Source organism: Merops nubicus, unplaced genomic scaffold, assembly GCF_000691845.1.
Source record: "Merops nubicus isolate BGI_N331 unplaced genomic scaffold, ASM69184v1 scaffold5754, whole genome shotgun sequence".
Lineage (NCBI taxonomy): Eukaryota > Metazoa > Chordata > Aves > Coraciiformes > Meropidae > Merops > Merops nubicus.
Window position 1 is genome coordinate 1 of NW_008604755.1, and position 14,013 is coordinate 14,013.

At 42.6% G+C, this 14,013-nt stretch overlaps 1 protein-coding gene across 1 annotated transcript; it reads left to right on the top strand.

Annotated features, from left to right (window-relative positions):
• The first annotated feature begins 9,073 nt into the window (after positions 1-9,073).
• Positions 9,074-11,836, top strand: MPC1 (mitochondrial pyruvate carrier 1). Its single transcript, XM_008939103.1, has 3 exons — positions 9,074-9,168; positions 10,810-10,942; positions 11,653-11,836. Exons 1-3 carry the CDS (start codon positions 9,126-9,128, stop codon positions 11,669-11,671), a joined length of 195 nt encoding a protein of 64 aa, XP_008937351.1. The 5' UTR covers positions 9,074-9,125; the 3' UTR covers positions 11,672-11,836.
• Positions 11,837-14,013: the final 2,177 nt, after the last annotated feature.

Consider the following 14,013-nt stretch of genomic DNA (forward strand, 5'->3'; position numbering starts at 1 on the left):
GGAGGCTCCGGGGCTGCCTGCCTCCCGCCCGCGCCACCGCGGGCGGTGCCAAGTTGACCTTGAAGCGAAGCGGCGCGGTTTGGAGGAGCCGCGGCGGCTGCGCTTCTCTGTGACCTTCCTCCTGCCGGCTGTGAAGCCTGCGGCTCCTGCCGGCACTGGAGCCGGGGCACGGGCACTCTGACCGCTGCCTGCAGCGAGGGCGAAGGGAGCTCGGCAACAGATGCAGCTTTCGGATCGCTGGTGTAATTCGCCGAGCGTGTATAAAGTGGCACTTCTGTCAGAGACTTGCTGGAGCCCCGTTTCTGTGGGAATGTGGCTTGAGCCACCTCCCGGACAGCTCGATGCTGTTGTCAAGCTCCAGCCTGTGTGCTGTGGTGAGGGGTTTGGCGCCTCGAACTGAAATTGTGGGAGTGGTTGGACGGTACAGTTGTGCCATACTTGCTTAAATCTGGTTGAGCTGCTATACTGGAGCTGTCTCAAGTAGGCAGGCTGAAGTTTCCTTGGCTGGTGAGCAGTTTGACAAAACTAAACAAATAAAACTGGGCTCTTAATAAAGGTGGTTGAGTAACCTTTCACTATAGCTGTTGCTTGCTGTTATACCCATATCTATTGCAACTGGTGTTTCATGTTGAGCAAGCATGGAAGAAGACATCTGTTTATCTGAGAAGCTTAAAGTAGCAGGAGGTGGTGTCAGCCTGCATGGAAGAGGGACTGTAACATAAAAGCTCAGTAAGCAGAAGGGTTTGTTTGGCATTTGCAAAATCAAGTTCTACAGAAATGGTGGGGGAAAAAAAACCCAAGTAAAATAGGACAAGGAAGAGAACATCCTTGAGGCAAAACAAAGAAAGGTCAGAGCAGGCTTCTGTGTAGAATCCCTTTTGAAAGGCTTGCAGATATTGCATAAGCTTGATAGAGGCATTTTAAAGTTAATATTTGGTTAACTGTGCCAGATCTCGTGTGGCACGTGTAAATGGCCAGTTGAACAGCAGCCTACTTAGGTGGAAAAACAAACATCCAGAAGAGGTAACAGCTCCTTCCTAACACCACCACAGTTCCTTGCTGAAAGTATCTCTTTCCTTAACGAATACTGAGGAGGTACCTAAAATAAGCCTCTTCAGCTGCATTTCATCCTAATTTTAGCCTTGAAGTAAGCTGTTGACATTAGAATATTGCAGAAAAGAGCATTTCATGGGATCCTGCCTTTGTGGGATTTGTTTTGCCATGTTATGTTCAAAGATACTTGCTTAATTGGCACTTCTGTTACTGAGTGTGTCATGAAGGGGTGAAGTCAGTTGCTCCATCCAGAATGGCCTTTGAGCATCATTTCTTGCCTCCTAGGAAACAAGTGTCCAAGTTGCTGGCTTTATGTTGAGTTCAGAACTTAGATAAGACAACGAAAGACTGTAATCTGCCTTCACCATAGAAGTAGTGTGTCCACTTTAGAGCTGTCTCTCTGTGCATTCCTTGAAGGCTCTTGCTTCCCCAGGCTGCAGGCCTCTATCCTGTAGGAATTTCCTTTCTTGTCCTGCTCGTAGAGCAAGAGTTTCCTTAAAGCTCTGAGGCTATGGGATCTGTTCTAGAAAGCAGCACCTAATCACCACAATGAAGCAAGGTGTTATGAGTGTGAAACTTGTTTGTGGGACACGGTGAAGTGAGATAAGTGATTGCAACACCAGTGAATAGAAATAGAAGAAGTGAAGTTACCCCGAGCAGTGGAGCTGAGTGTGCCACTGTTATGGCTCGGGGTGATCAAAACTTGCAAGCATCTGTAGGAAGAAGTAGCTTCAGTTTCAGCTTCATCACTTGAACACATCCCAGCAAGAGTAAGGAAAGCGTGCTGCTTTTCTCAGATATATCTGGCGTGAGAATTACACTATATCATGGGTTAGCATTTGAATCTCAAACAAAAATAAGTTGCTTTTAAAGCTGTCATTAAGTGTTCTGCTAGTTTCACATCTGGCTTCTCTCAAGTGGTGATTAATGCAGATCTGAGTAGCTGTAGGTCATGTCAGTATAGATAGACCCTAACTGTGTCTTAATGTTCTGAAGTAAGCATAGTAAGGATGTAAGCTGTAGGTAGACTTTTCCTGCTTCTTGTAAAATGCAGCAGTAATTTTAATTAAAGCTAGCTGATTAGCATATGAAAGGTTGGTAGCTCTATACACGGTGAGCTTGCTGCTGCTTTTTTCTCCTGTAGATCCTAAAAATGTTGGCTGTCACTAAAGTTGTATTATCAAAGCCACAAATAGGCAGCTTACTTCCTATCTCAATTATTTAAACCACTATCTTCTGAAAAACATCCAGTAAAACAGCTTTCCTCCTCTTCTGAGCGAGAAGGCCTATAGGCCACTACAGACAAGCTCCAGCATCTTCTTGAGGCAGAAACCTAAATGACTTCAGTCATATAATGAATCTGAAGGAGTCCCATCTTCTGATAATAGAAAAATCAGTGTGGAGACTGCCATCTTTTGGGGTTCTTCTGAAATGTCTCTTCCTGATGACTCATCCGCAATGCCAACACAGTGACTGTTAACGTGGGTGTCTTTGAAATAGATGCAGTTCCTTCCTTGTAAAGCTTGGCCACTGATGTTGATGTAAGCTGTCTAGGACCTTTCTTCTGATGGAAATGAACTTTGGAAGAGGTAGCATCAGTACCATCGCTAGGATTAGCTGATCTCATTAGTTAATCTTTTAAACACAAGGACATTGGAATTTTAGAAGAGCCCTCTGCTGGTGTGTGCTAGAACTTGAAGGACACGGTGGCTGCTGTCATTGCCTTGTGTGCTCTGAGAACCGAACCACCTCACTCCTGCAGGAGGGTGAAGTGCCTTCCACTGAGGAGCGTGGCTGGCAGCGTGGGGGGAACGGCTGGTGACAGTTCACCTCTATGTACAGAATGATCTCTGGCCTATTAATATCCTCATTGCCAGTATGAGGAAAATGCATGCAAAAAATGTGGAAAACATTCCCCAGTGGGGCCCTTCTGGAATGGATTGTAGTTGCAATATAAGGTCTTGATCAACTGTTGCTTCCTTTTGGGTTGTCTAGACAATTAAACAGAAAGCACAGAAACTGAGTCAGTCCAAAAACTGTTGTCCACAGTTCTGGACACCTTAGTTCAAAGTGTTCCTTGTGCCAAGGATTGACTGTGGTTCTTGGGACACTGTCCCTTCAGGCGCTCGGGCGGGGCGCCTTTGTCACGCCTGTGCTGGCTGCAGAGCTTTAGGGCTGGCTGCCTGCTTCTGGGAGAGTCTGTATGACCTTGATCTGCACCCAGCATAATCACCGTTCTAGTCTCATGTGGATGTGAGGACAGCCTCACAAGACCTTGCCAGAGCTGCCTGCTCTGTTAAAATAGCAGCAGATTGATTCTATTTTAGTTTCCGCTTTAAAAACAGAGGTGGACTTCTGTTGGCCAAAAACATTGTGAAAGACGCGTTTGAACTTGTTCAGTTAAGGCTTTATGGTGAAGAGCAAAGCGTGCACTTGTCTTGTAAACTTCAATTAATTATTGCTGCAGTTCAGTTAGTACAGAAACAAAACCCAAGTGGATACCCGAGGCTAGTCAACGGGACAAAGCGTGCGCTTGTCTTGTAAACTTAATTATTGCTGCAGTTCAGTTAGTACAGAAACAAAACCCAAGTGGATACCCGAGGCTAGTCAAAGGCACCCTGACAAAGCACCTTCCAGCTCTGGAGTCCTCAGCACAGGAAAGATGTGGACCTGCTGGAGTGGATCCAGAGGAGGGCCACAAAAATGACCACAGGCCTGGAATATGTCCTCTGTGAGGAAGGATGAGAGAGTTGGGGTTTTTCAGCCTGGGGAAGGCTCTGGGGAGACCTTATTGGGGCATTGCAGTACCTAAAGTGGGCACACAAAAAAGACTGGGACAGTCTTTTTAGCAGGGCTTATTGCAACAAGACAAGGGACGATGGTTTTAAACTAAGAAGGTAGATTTAGACTAGATGTAGGCAAGAAATTTTTTACAGTGAGGGTGGTGAAATACTGGAACAGGTTACCTAGAGGAGGGGTAGATGCCCCATCCCTGGAAACATTCAAGGTCAGATTGGATGAGGCTCTGAGGAACCTTATCTAGTTGAAGATGTCTCTGCAGGGGGTTGGACTACATGACCTTTAAAGGTTGCTTCCAACTCAAACTATTCTATAATCTTGAACATCTTGTAACAAAGACTCACTGAAATGTGTAGCCACTGGGACTTCCTAAGTAGACCTGACTGTTCCCTTACAATAGCTACTTGTAAAACAAGGCTCTAAAAAGATGGAAATTAGCATGAGAGACTGTCATGAAGTGTTCTGTACCTTGGAGCAGCAGTGGGTGAGTAGCAACTGGTCAACAATAGGCTTTCTGTTAGTAGCTGGCTTCTTGTAAATAATTCAGAACCAAGCCCTGTCACTGTGCTTGCTAGAAAGAGTATTTAAAACTTCTGAAGCATTTTAAAATGTATAGTAGCAAACAGTCTTAAATATATGCTGTAGTCTCTAGCTTTCACACAGTTTTACTAAGTCATTACAGAAATAATTTGGTACTTATAATTTGGTCACTGAAATGACCCCATACCCGACTGGAGTGTAACTGTGTGGTACTTTACTGAAAATGTTACAGCTCGTGTTTGGCACAGCCACAAGTGGCCTGAGCTTAGTGACAGTAAGATCTGTGGCAGTGCTTGGTTTGACCTACTTATGTAGGTTATACAAAGAATTTCAAGAGACTTTTCTTCAGAACTTCAAACTGTAGCTGTTTAGCTTTGTCATGACAAACCTTGATAGCTTTTGGCATACTTCTCAACTAGCTAGGGTTGGATCTGTGAAGTCTATAGAGAACAAATGTCTTCCCCAGATCATAATGGGATTTTTTTCTGGCTAGGAAAAAGGTGATTGAGCAGCAAACACTTGTTACAGTAACAGCTCTTGAAGCAAATGGGTTTTAAAATACTGTTACATTAATCAAATCTAACGCCATGACAGTTTCCTGACTTTGACCTATCTGCTGTTTGTGGTACAGTTCTTTCTATGTCAATTATGAAAGAAACTAACATTTTTTTCTTTTTCTTCCATGTGTTTTTTGACTGGAAACCAATGATGGCCCACTCAAACAGTACGGTAAGAAAACAGAGGGGACTTCTGCTTTCATGTTCTCCCTTTTTTCAGTAACTTGCAGTCTTTTTGCCCCAGCACTGTTATGACCTTGCCTACACCTGAAAAGCCTACTGTGACCCTCCAGGAGTGATTCACTAGTAATATTTATTCACAAGTCTGAGGTTAAGGGGACCAAACATTGGCTCTTTCAGAATGTCTCCTACAATAATCACTACAAAATGAAAGGGACTTAATTTTTTCCGTGTTCTTTGCTAAAGGAGATCAGATCCATCTGGAGCCCCTTTCCTACATAGCACCAATACTGGTACATAACTTACTTTAAATATGGCTTATTTTAAATAAGCTTTGCTTCAGACAATAAACAATACAATATAACTTTCACTACAGACTTTATTTCCTTCAGCCTTTCAATTTTCTCCTGAAATTATTTTATGTCATTTACACTGCAAATCATAATGTTATGGAAGACTCTCTTCTGCATAGACCAAAGACAAACGGTATAGGTGTAGTTTAATTCCTGTGTGTAGAGACATCAAAGGGCTGCCTGCCTCGAAGCACTTAAACACTGGATAACCATCTTTGTGGAGAAGGTTCCAAATCTACCTCCCTGATCAGCAGAGGAAAATTACTGCTGTGGCACTGCTGGGATGTGAACTGATGATTCTTCAGCTTGTAGCCTGAGCTTGAAGTGGCCCATCCTCTATAGGGTGTTTATGTTCTAATGGCAGCTGAATTAAGCAAAAATTAGTTGATTTACTTTTCAAAATGGAAGTCATCACTAAGCTGTAAACTTAACAGCTTGAGAGCAGCTTCATGGAGTCAAAAAAATCAAGGTTAGAACTTTGAAGACCTATTTTTCTGAAGCTCCTGAACTAACTGTAAAACTTCAGCGAGTACATGTACTGCTCACCAGTTGCACTTTGCAGTCAGTGCAGTGGGGTCACACTCACACAAGTTGCCTTGCACCTCTTTATGCTAATTATAGCTGTCCAGTGTAAATACCATGTAGCCACACAACTCTTCTCAGTTAGGCCATGTCATCTCTGATGTGCTTGAGAGGCCTTAACCATTACAGGTGTCAATTTTCCTCTCAGTGGGTATATAGTATACAAATGCATTTATTGCAGTTTTCAAAAATCTTCTTATTGAAAAGCTGAGTTTGGACCAATGCAGAAATACTACATCACTTTATATATTGCATTAAACTACCAAAACTAAAAAAAAAAAAAAGGCATAGAATAAATTGAGTTTTTCTTGTATTGGTACCCAAATCTGCAGGAAGCAAGTGTGGCTTTTATCCTTACTGTAGTGTTCCAAACTAGTATCCAGAATGGCTAAAGAGTATCTTGGAATTAAAGTTGCAAAAAACATATAAATATCCCCTGACAGTTCCAAGTCCTTGGAACATCTGCAGTTAGGGGAAGTGTCAAAAAAAAAAAAAAGGCTGTATTTGATATCTGCAGAACTTTTTCTGCCAAGGTGTATCTCTTTTGCCATTGTGGCCAAGATACTCAGTTTCCTATTAGGAGAAGCTGATGCAAGTACTTCATGCTGCTGCTGTGGGAAGAATTCTACTGAAGCCTTATTTGTAACAGTAGTAGGAACTGGACTTACTACACTATTTTTTCTCAGTTTAGAGCCTTTTAGACCAGTGGTGCTTGACCTGTGGTATGCAGGGGGGCACGATGTCATCACGGGGGTCCATGAAGGCTTAAAGCAGGGGTGGGGAATGTCCAGCCTGGAAACATTTGGTCTGAGCCATAGCAAGCACTGTGCCTCCTTTTCCCACAGCCCCCTCCCCTCAACAAACTGGAAATTGAAAAAATTTGGAATTGCAATTAATATTCGATGCAGTCTAGTGCTTCAAGTCTTGAACTAAGTCTCAGTGGTCTGCAGACACAAAAGGTATTTAAAGGGGGTCTGGTGAAGGAAAGGTTTAGACAATACCCCCAGAATCATAGAACTGTTCTGGTTGGAAGAGACCTTCAAGACCATCAAGTCCAACTGTCCAGCACTGCCAGGTCACCATGAAACCATGTCCCTCAGCACTTCATGCACATGTCTTTTAAATATGTCCAGGCATGGTGACTTCCTTTCTCTGGGCAGCTGTTCCAGTGTGTTACAACCCTTTCTGTGAAGAAATGTTTCCTAATGTCCAACCTAAACCTCCTCTGACACAACTCGTGGCTGTTTCCTCATGTCCTATCACTTGTTATATGGGAGGACAGACTGACCTCAGCCTCACTACAACCTCCTTTGAGGTAGTTGTAGGGAGTGATAATGTCTACTTTTGTCCAGTCTAAACAACCTCAGTTCCCCCAGCTACTCCTCATTAGGCTTGTGCTCTAGACCCTTCACCAGCTTTGTTGCCCATCCTTGGATATGCTCCAGCACTACACTGAGGGGCCCTTTTCTGCCAAGCAGTTTTGCAGCCACTCTTTTTTCCCAAGCCTGTATTGTTGCCTGGGGTTGTTGTGACCCAGGCACAGGACCCAGCACTTGGCCTTGTTGAACCTTGTACAACTGGCCTTGCCCCATCAATCCAGCAAGGCCAGGTCCCTCTGGAGAGCCTCCCTACCTTCAAGCAGATCAACACACCTGACCAACTTGGTATGCTCTGCAGAGTTCCTGAGGGTCCTTACTAAGGATTGACTTACTCAATCCCTTTGTCCAGATCATTGATAAAGATATTAAAGAGAACTGTCCCCAGTACTGAGCTGTGGGGAGCACAACTTGTGGCTGGCTGCTGACTGGACTTAACTTCATCCACCTCCACTCTCTGGGCCTGTCCATCTAGACAGTTTTTTATCCAGTGAAGGGTATGCCCATCCATGCCATGAGCAGCCAGTGTCTCCAGGAGAGTGCTGTGGGAAACAGGGTCAGAATCTTTACTGAAGTTGATGTAGACAACATCCACAGCCTCTTCCTCATCCACTCATCTTGTCATAGAATGACATCAGGTTAGTCAAGCAGGACCTGCCTTTCATAAACTCTTGCTGACTGGGCTTGATCACATGGTTGTCCTGTATGTGCCATGTGGTGGCACTCAAGATGATCTGCTCCATAACCTTCCCCAGTGCTGAGGTGAGACTGACAGGCCTGTAGTTCCCCAGATCCTCTTCTGGCTGTTCTTGTAGATGGACGTCACAGTTGCTATAGTGCAGTCAACTGGGATCTCCCCTGTTAAGCCAGGACTGCTGATAAGTGATGGAAAGTGGCTTGGTAAGCTCTCCACCAGCTCCCTCAGTACCCTTAGGTGGATCCCACCCGGCCCCATACACCCTTCAGTTGAGTTTGCTTCAGTTTTTCTGACGTGATCTTTTCTCTTCTTGTCTGTGTTTGCCTGTAGCTAACAGCTCTGCTCCTCTGTCTCTTCACCAAGCTTTTGGTAATCACTGAGGTGTTTCAGCAGCTGCACACGATGCTGTAGATAACAATTTGGTTTAGTTGCATGGCCCTGCTCTTTCAAGAAGATGGTGTAAGCACTTGGAAGGAGACGCTTGCTGAGCATTCCGTGATCCTCAACTTAACATGAAACAGTTCTCCAGCAATTCCTTGTGCTCTCATTTTTTTGAGCAGCCTTATTTGAAAGAGGTGAAGGCTAATTCTGTGCACAGAAGCGAGCTGTAAATCTGAAGTTATTATATGACTATACCAATCAGATTGCTTAATGATGGCTGAAGTATAATTACACAAAACTGCATTCCAATGGCCTACAGTAGTTTCTCTCCAGTCTGCAAGAAAATTCAGAGTGGTTTCTTCCTCCCCTCCTGAAAACTAGGTCCTGCCAAAAGAAGTGTTTAGTGTGTATCCCTTGCATCAAAAGTATTCTTTGTCTTAACTTGGAGTTTTACCATTAATCCTGTCCTCTGAAGCTTTCTGTAGCTAAGGCAAACAGTAAGAATACTGCAAGAGTGTTTCTGTGTAACTTTATTTCCCTTTTCCCTCTGCAGCACTTCTGGGGGCCAGTTGCCAACTGGGGGCTTCCTGTTGCTGCTATTAATGACATGAAGAAGTCACCAGAAATCATTAGTGGCAGAATGACATTTGGTAAGACCTGAGACAAGCTTCTCCTCAGTAAACTGACTTCCAGAACATAGATTCTGTTCTTCAAACAGTGATATATTATTAGTTGCTTGCAAACTTGTGGTCTAAGCAGATACAACAAGATATTTAATTTTTATATAACTTCAGAGGCTACTTTAAAATTGAGATACTGAAAAGTTGCAGAGCTGTCTTTCAGAGGGCTTTCCAGTAATTCAAGGGGGGAATTCAGGTCTTCAACCTTACCAGTTGTGATAACCAGACTCACTCCTAAAGTATAATTCTTAGGGTGTCTTATGCTGTTGCATGCACTCGTTCAGAATGCATCTCTGTGGCCAACTTTATTTTTTGTGTCAAGAACAAGGTTGCCTTGTGCCAGACTTAAATAGCAAGAGTGACAAAGTGAAGAAATGGTAATGCTTGGTCTGCAGGGTGCAGAAAGCAGCTGAGGGGGGGTTAACTCCTTGGAAAGAAGCTGCCTGGCAGAGGCTAGCATGACTCTTAAATGGAATAATGTGGGAATTTCTTTTTAAATGCATAAAGAATATTTTCCCAGATTTTTTTTGGAACGTGTATAGCTTTTCCTAATGTCTGTCTTTATTGTTCAAATACTTCTCTAGGATCATAAATCTGATCTCTTTAATTTATTAGCTTAATTTTGGCATTATGTTTCTTCCTTAAATCAGTTAATAGCTTAATTCTGAGTAATTCTTTTCCCTGAAGCAAAATACTTTGGGGTTAAGGAAATTTATAGCCTCATGCTCACTAGGTACTTTGAGTAATTCAGTCTCTTAATTTACTTCCTCAATATGGAAGACTAGTTCCAGTAGTCTCTGGTATAGTGAACCTGTTCTGCAAATTTTGTTGTTTTTGTGGCAGCTACCCAGCTCAGCAAAACTGAGACAATTTTTTAATTTTTACAAGTAGGTGGTGTATGTACAATTATTTTTTTTTCCCCCTATCTTCTAGATTCTGTAGTTAAAAGGCTATTTTTCCTTGAGCAATTAATTTCCCTATATTTTGATTTGTTTCTTTCTTTAAGCCTGTGAGAACTTTGCAAAACTAGTGACTTCTGGGGTTGTAATTTCCTGTATTTAAATACAATTATGATAGCTGAGTAGATTAAAATTTTTTCATCTTCCTGGAAAGCAGGTAACAAAGCTTTATGTTTCTGAATAGTCACAAATTCCCGAGAATGGAAACCTCCTTCTCTTAGTCTATTTTAGAATGTTCCTAGCAAGAATTGTATTTAAGTATTTTTGAAAACACTCTCCTCTAGAAATATTCAGAATAATTGTGTAGGACAGGCCATGTCTCCTTGGGATTAACTTTTAGTCTCTGTCTGAGATCGTTTAGGTAATGAACGAAAAAGGTTTCAGTTGAATCACAGGAAAGTGTAGGAGGAAAATGAGCTTTTGTTGAAAGCTGAAGCCTGTAGACTTTCATACGTAGCAAAACTGAGCACAGCAGTATGTTTCCCTGCACTGGAACATAAACACAGTCAAGTTTGTAGGGCTACTGGAAAACTCAAAAGCAGTGAGAAGTGTTCTACCTGTCACTACATTCCACTAGTAAGTAAGTTATGCCTCAGCAAAATGCAACTAGAGTACTACAACCTCTACCAACAACATCTCTCATGTCTTGCAGCACTGTGTTGTTACTCCTTGACGTTCATGAGGTTTGCTTACAAAGTGCAGCCAAGGAACTGGCTGCTTTTTGCATGCCACTTGACTAACGAAGTTGCACAACTGATTCAAGGAGGACGACTGATCAAATACAGGCAAGTCGCTCTTTACAAAGATGAAGTCATCAACTGATGGCTCTTGGAATACTTTTAGTGGCTTCTGACTGTGGTGCAAACCCCTGCATGGTTTCTGAACGTGTTTAACTTCATTACCTTTTGGAGACCTATTAACTATGACTCGTTGTCTTGCACCTTCTTTGAAGCTTCTGAGGGGTGCACACAGAAAAGGCTGAAGAACCCTTATTGCTGTGGATGTACACAGGGCTTTCTGTAGCCCCTGGCTGTTTTGGGGGTTGCTTCATGCATTACCTCGATTAGTCTGCACGTGTCCATCTCGGTAACTAATTCCTGAGATGGAAATATCCACAAAAGTGAAGGGATTGTAAGTATGAAAGAAATAAAACCTCTAAAAGCTGGCTGTTGAGTGAATGGGGTGTGTCGAGCTGAGTGACTGCACCTTTGTTGTGTAACAGAGTGCAGACAGTGCCCCAGGCAACCCTCATGAGTCAGGAGTATGGCTTTTCTCTCATCTGCTCCAAGAAATCTTTGTGGAGCAATGGGAAGACAAAGCCTCCTGAACTACAAATTAATAAATGAGGCTGAGCACAACTGCAAGTGGACCTGCCTTTCCATAAATAACTGGCCAAATGTCCTTCATTCCTGAAGTTCTACTGTAAGTCTAGATTTTTTTGATAGAAATAGCAGTTCAATATTCACTCTTACAAAAGCTGTTCTTCTCTTGGCAGGTTGGAGAAAAAGAACTAAATATCTAACTTGAAATAAGCCAGGGAATGTGTTCATCCTGAAATACAACCAAGGAAGACTTGCCATCTACAGTTGCTGTGACAATTACAGTGGGGATAAAACAGAAACACCTATTATAAATATGACCCCCCACCAAGAATCCTTCTACTAATTTATCTTGCCTTTTGAAAAGTACTATTCAGCAATGTAAACCATTGCATTTGAAGTCTTGCTGCCTTATAAGTCCTTAATAACTACCCTTATCTTGAAGAGTTAGTCATCCAAATAACAAGCAATATTTGAAAACTAACTTTTTTATCTAACAGTCTACAAAAGTGGCCCGTGATTGTTTGACAAAACTTGTTCTCAAATCAGTGTGAACAGTGGTCAGGAAACAGAACTGTAGGTGGTATTGTTGTTCTGTGTATTAACATTCTTAAAAGCCATTTTACTTGGGTGCATTCATTCCTATTCTGTCTCTTTTTAACTGAAGCAGTGGCTTGCTAATCTACAAGAACAAATGTGTAGATGGGCAGCCTGGGCGTGACCAGCTATCCCTCTACCCTTACTGCATGCCTTGTCTCATCAAGAGACTTCAACAACATCCAGTTTTAAGTCGCACATCATTTAAGACTCAGAAAAGCAAAAGCATAGCATTGAATGAAGGAAGGGAAAGTTTGATGCTGTCCTTGAAGTTCTAAATTAATCTTTTTCCTACTGTTTGAGTTGTTGTAGATGTATGTAATTCTTACACAGGCAAAAACTTAACTTGGTTGGAGTCTGAGATCTGAAGGACACAATGTGCCTTTCGGTAGTTTTTGATGTCACTGGGAGAGTGGTTTTCCTGCATGACCTGCCTGAAGGCTACATTGCTGTAAAGATATAGATGACAAAGGATGTATGTGATGGATTTTATTTCACTGCTGTGGTTCTGAACAATAAACATGTTCCAAATGGCCATAAATCCCCTCCACATTGTGAAAAGTTTTGTTTATCATACTGTGATACCATTTTAAAGACACTGGAGATTTTTATGTTTGAGTCTGAATCTCTCTGTGGAACTGATGGCTTCCTGTCACTCAAGAGCTGTGCTGTCCTGGTCCTGCACACTGTCCTGTGTGCTCTGCTCCTGTCCCACCACAGCGAGGCTGGGAACCTGTCTTGCTGCAGCATCAGCTGCTGCTGGCCTTCACGTTGTCAGACAGAAAAGAATTTCTCACCTTTCTGAGCAAGTGCTGTTAGACTGCTGCGAAGGAATGTGACACCCTTAGGGGTTCAAGTGGGGGAGACAGCACCAGCTAAGGCTGGGCCCTCTGTCTGTCATTCCCCCTTTCCCCAGTCTGAGCTTGAGTTGTCTTGACCCACTTCTTCAAGGTGAGACTTAGCCTATAATTTACTATGGCATTAAAGTAGCTCACAATCTCTTCTGTTACAAGATTAAGTGTCCTTGATCTGGAAGCTTGCTGATTGATGATTTAAATGTGGAGGCCATTTAGTAGCACAGTAATAAATGGACAGAAAGCAATAACCATCATTGTGAGGTCAGAAGAGAGAAAATTATTTAAAGGCTTCTTTAATGAAGGTAATAACCGTTACCTACAGTGAATTCTGTTCGACCTCCCACAAAGATCTTGCACTGTACAATCATTTCACCTAATGCTTGTTTGGGTTTGTGGGTTGGGATTTTATTTTTATTTTTATTTTGCTTCTATGACTTCTTTATAAAGAAGTGAGCTTTCTCTACTCTAAAACCAGCAGAAAGCTCTTAGCTATGGTACTGCAGATAGAGCCTGCCAGCCCTCAGAAAGCACATTCTGAGTAAAATGTAGTTTATAGTGTTGTGGGTTATCTTTTGTTCTCTGTACAAAGCACAATGGTGCAATGTAGCAAACTGGGGGGGAAGGGGAAAAAAAGTCTCAATAAATTTACATGCTGAGAGAAGGCAGCAAGAAAGGGAGAGTTTGTTCCTTCGAACCAAGACAGATTTTGACATAGAAGTAAAGGGTTTAGAAAATACAATCCCAGATGAGGACAGAGCAGACTTCTAATTACTGCAGTGCCTGGCCTGAGCTCTCACACGAATGCTGATACAAAATGTGTTATGGTGCAACTAATACATAGGGCATCAAACCATCAAAAGTATTTACTCTGTTTCCAGTGTACATGGGCCCATATTACACTGGCACAGGTGCAGACACACACGTTGCTTTACGTGCCAGTTACGAGAAAGGAGTCATGAAAAGCTGGAATAAAAAGATGAGATACAGAAGAATAATAAAATGCCCACTTGTGTGATGTATTTATTGGTGGGCTTAGCACAAAGCCTTTTGTGAACGCAGCAATAGATGCTAATGTGACAGACT

Coding starts and splice junctions, on each gene's coding strand:
- MPC1 (XM_008939103.1), top strand. CDS start 9,126: ATGAAGAAGTCACCAGAAATCATTAGTGGCAGAATGACATTTG. Junction 9,169..10,809: donor TAGTGGCAGAATGACATTTG/GTAAGACCTGAG, acceptor CATGTCTTGCAG/CACTGTGTTGTTACTCCTTG.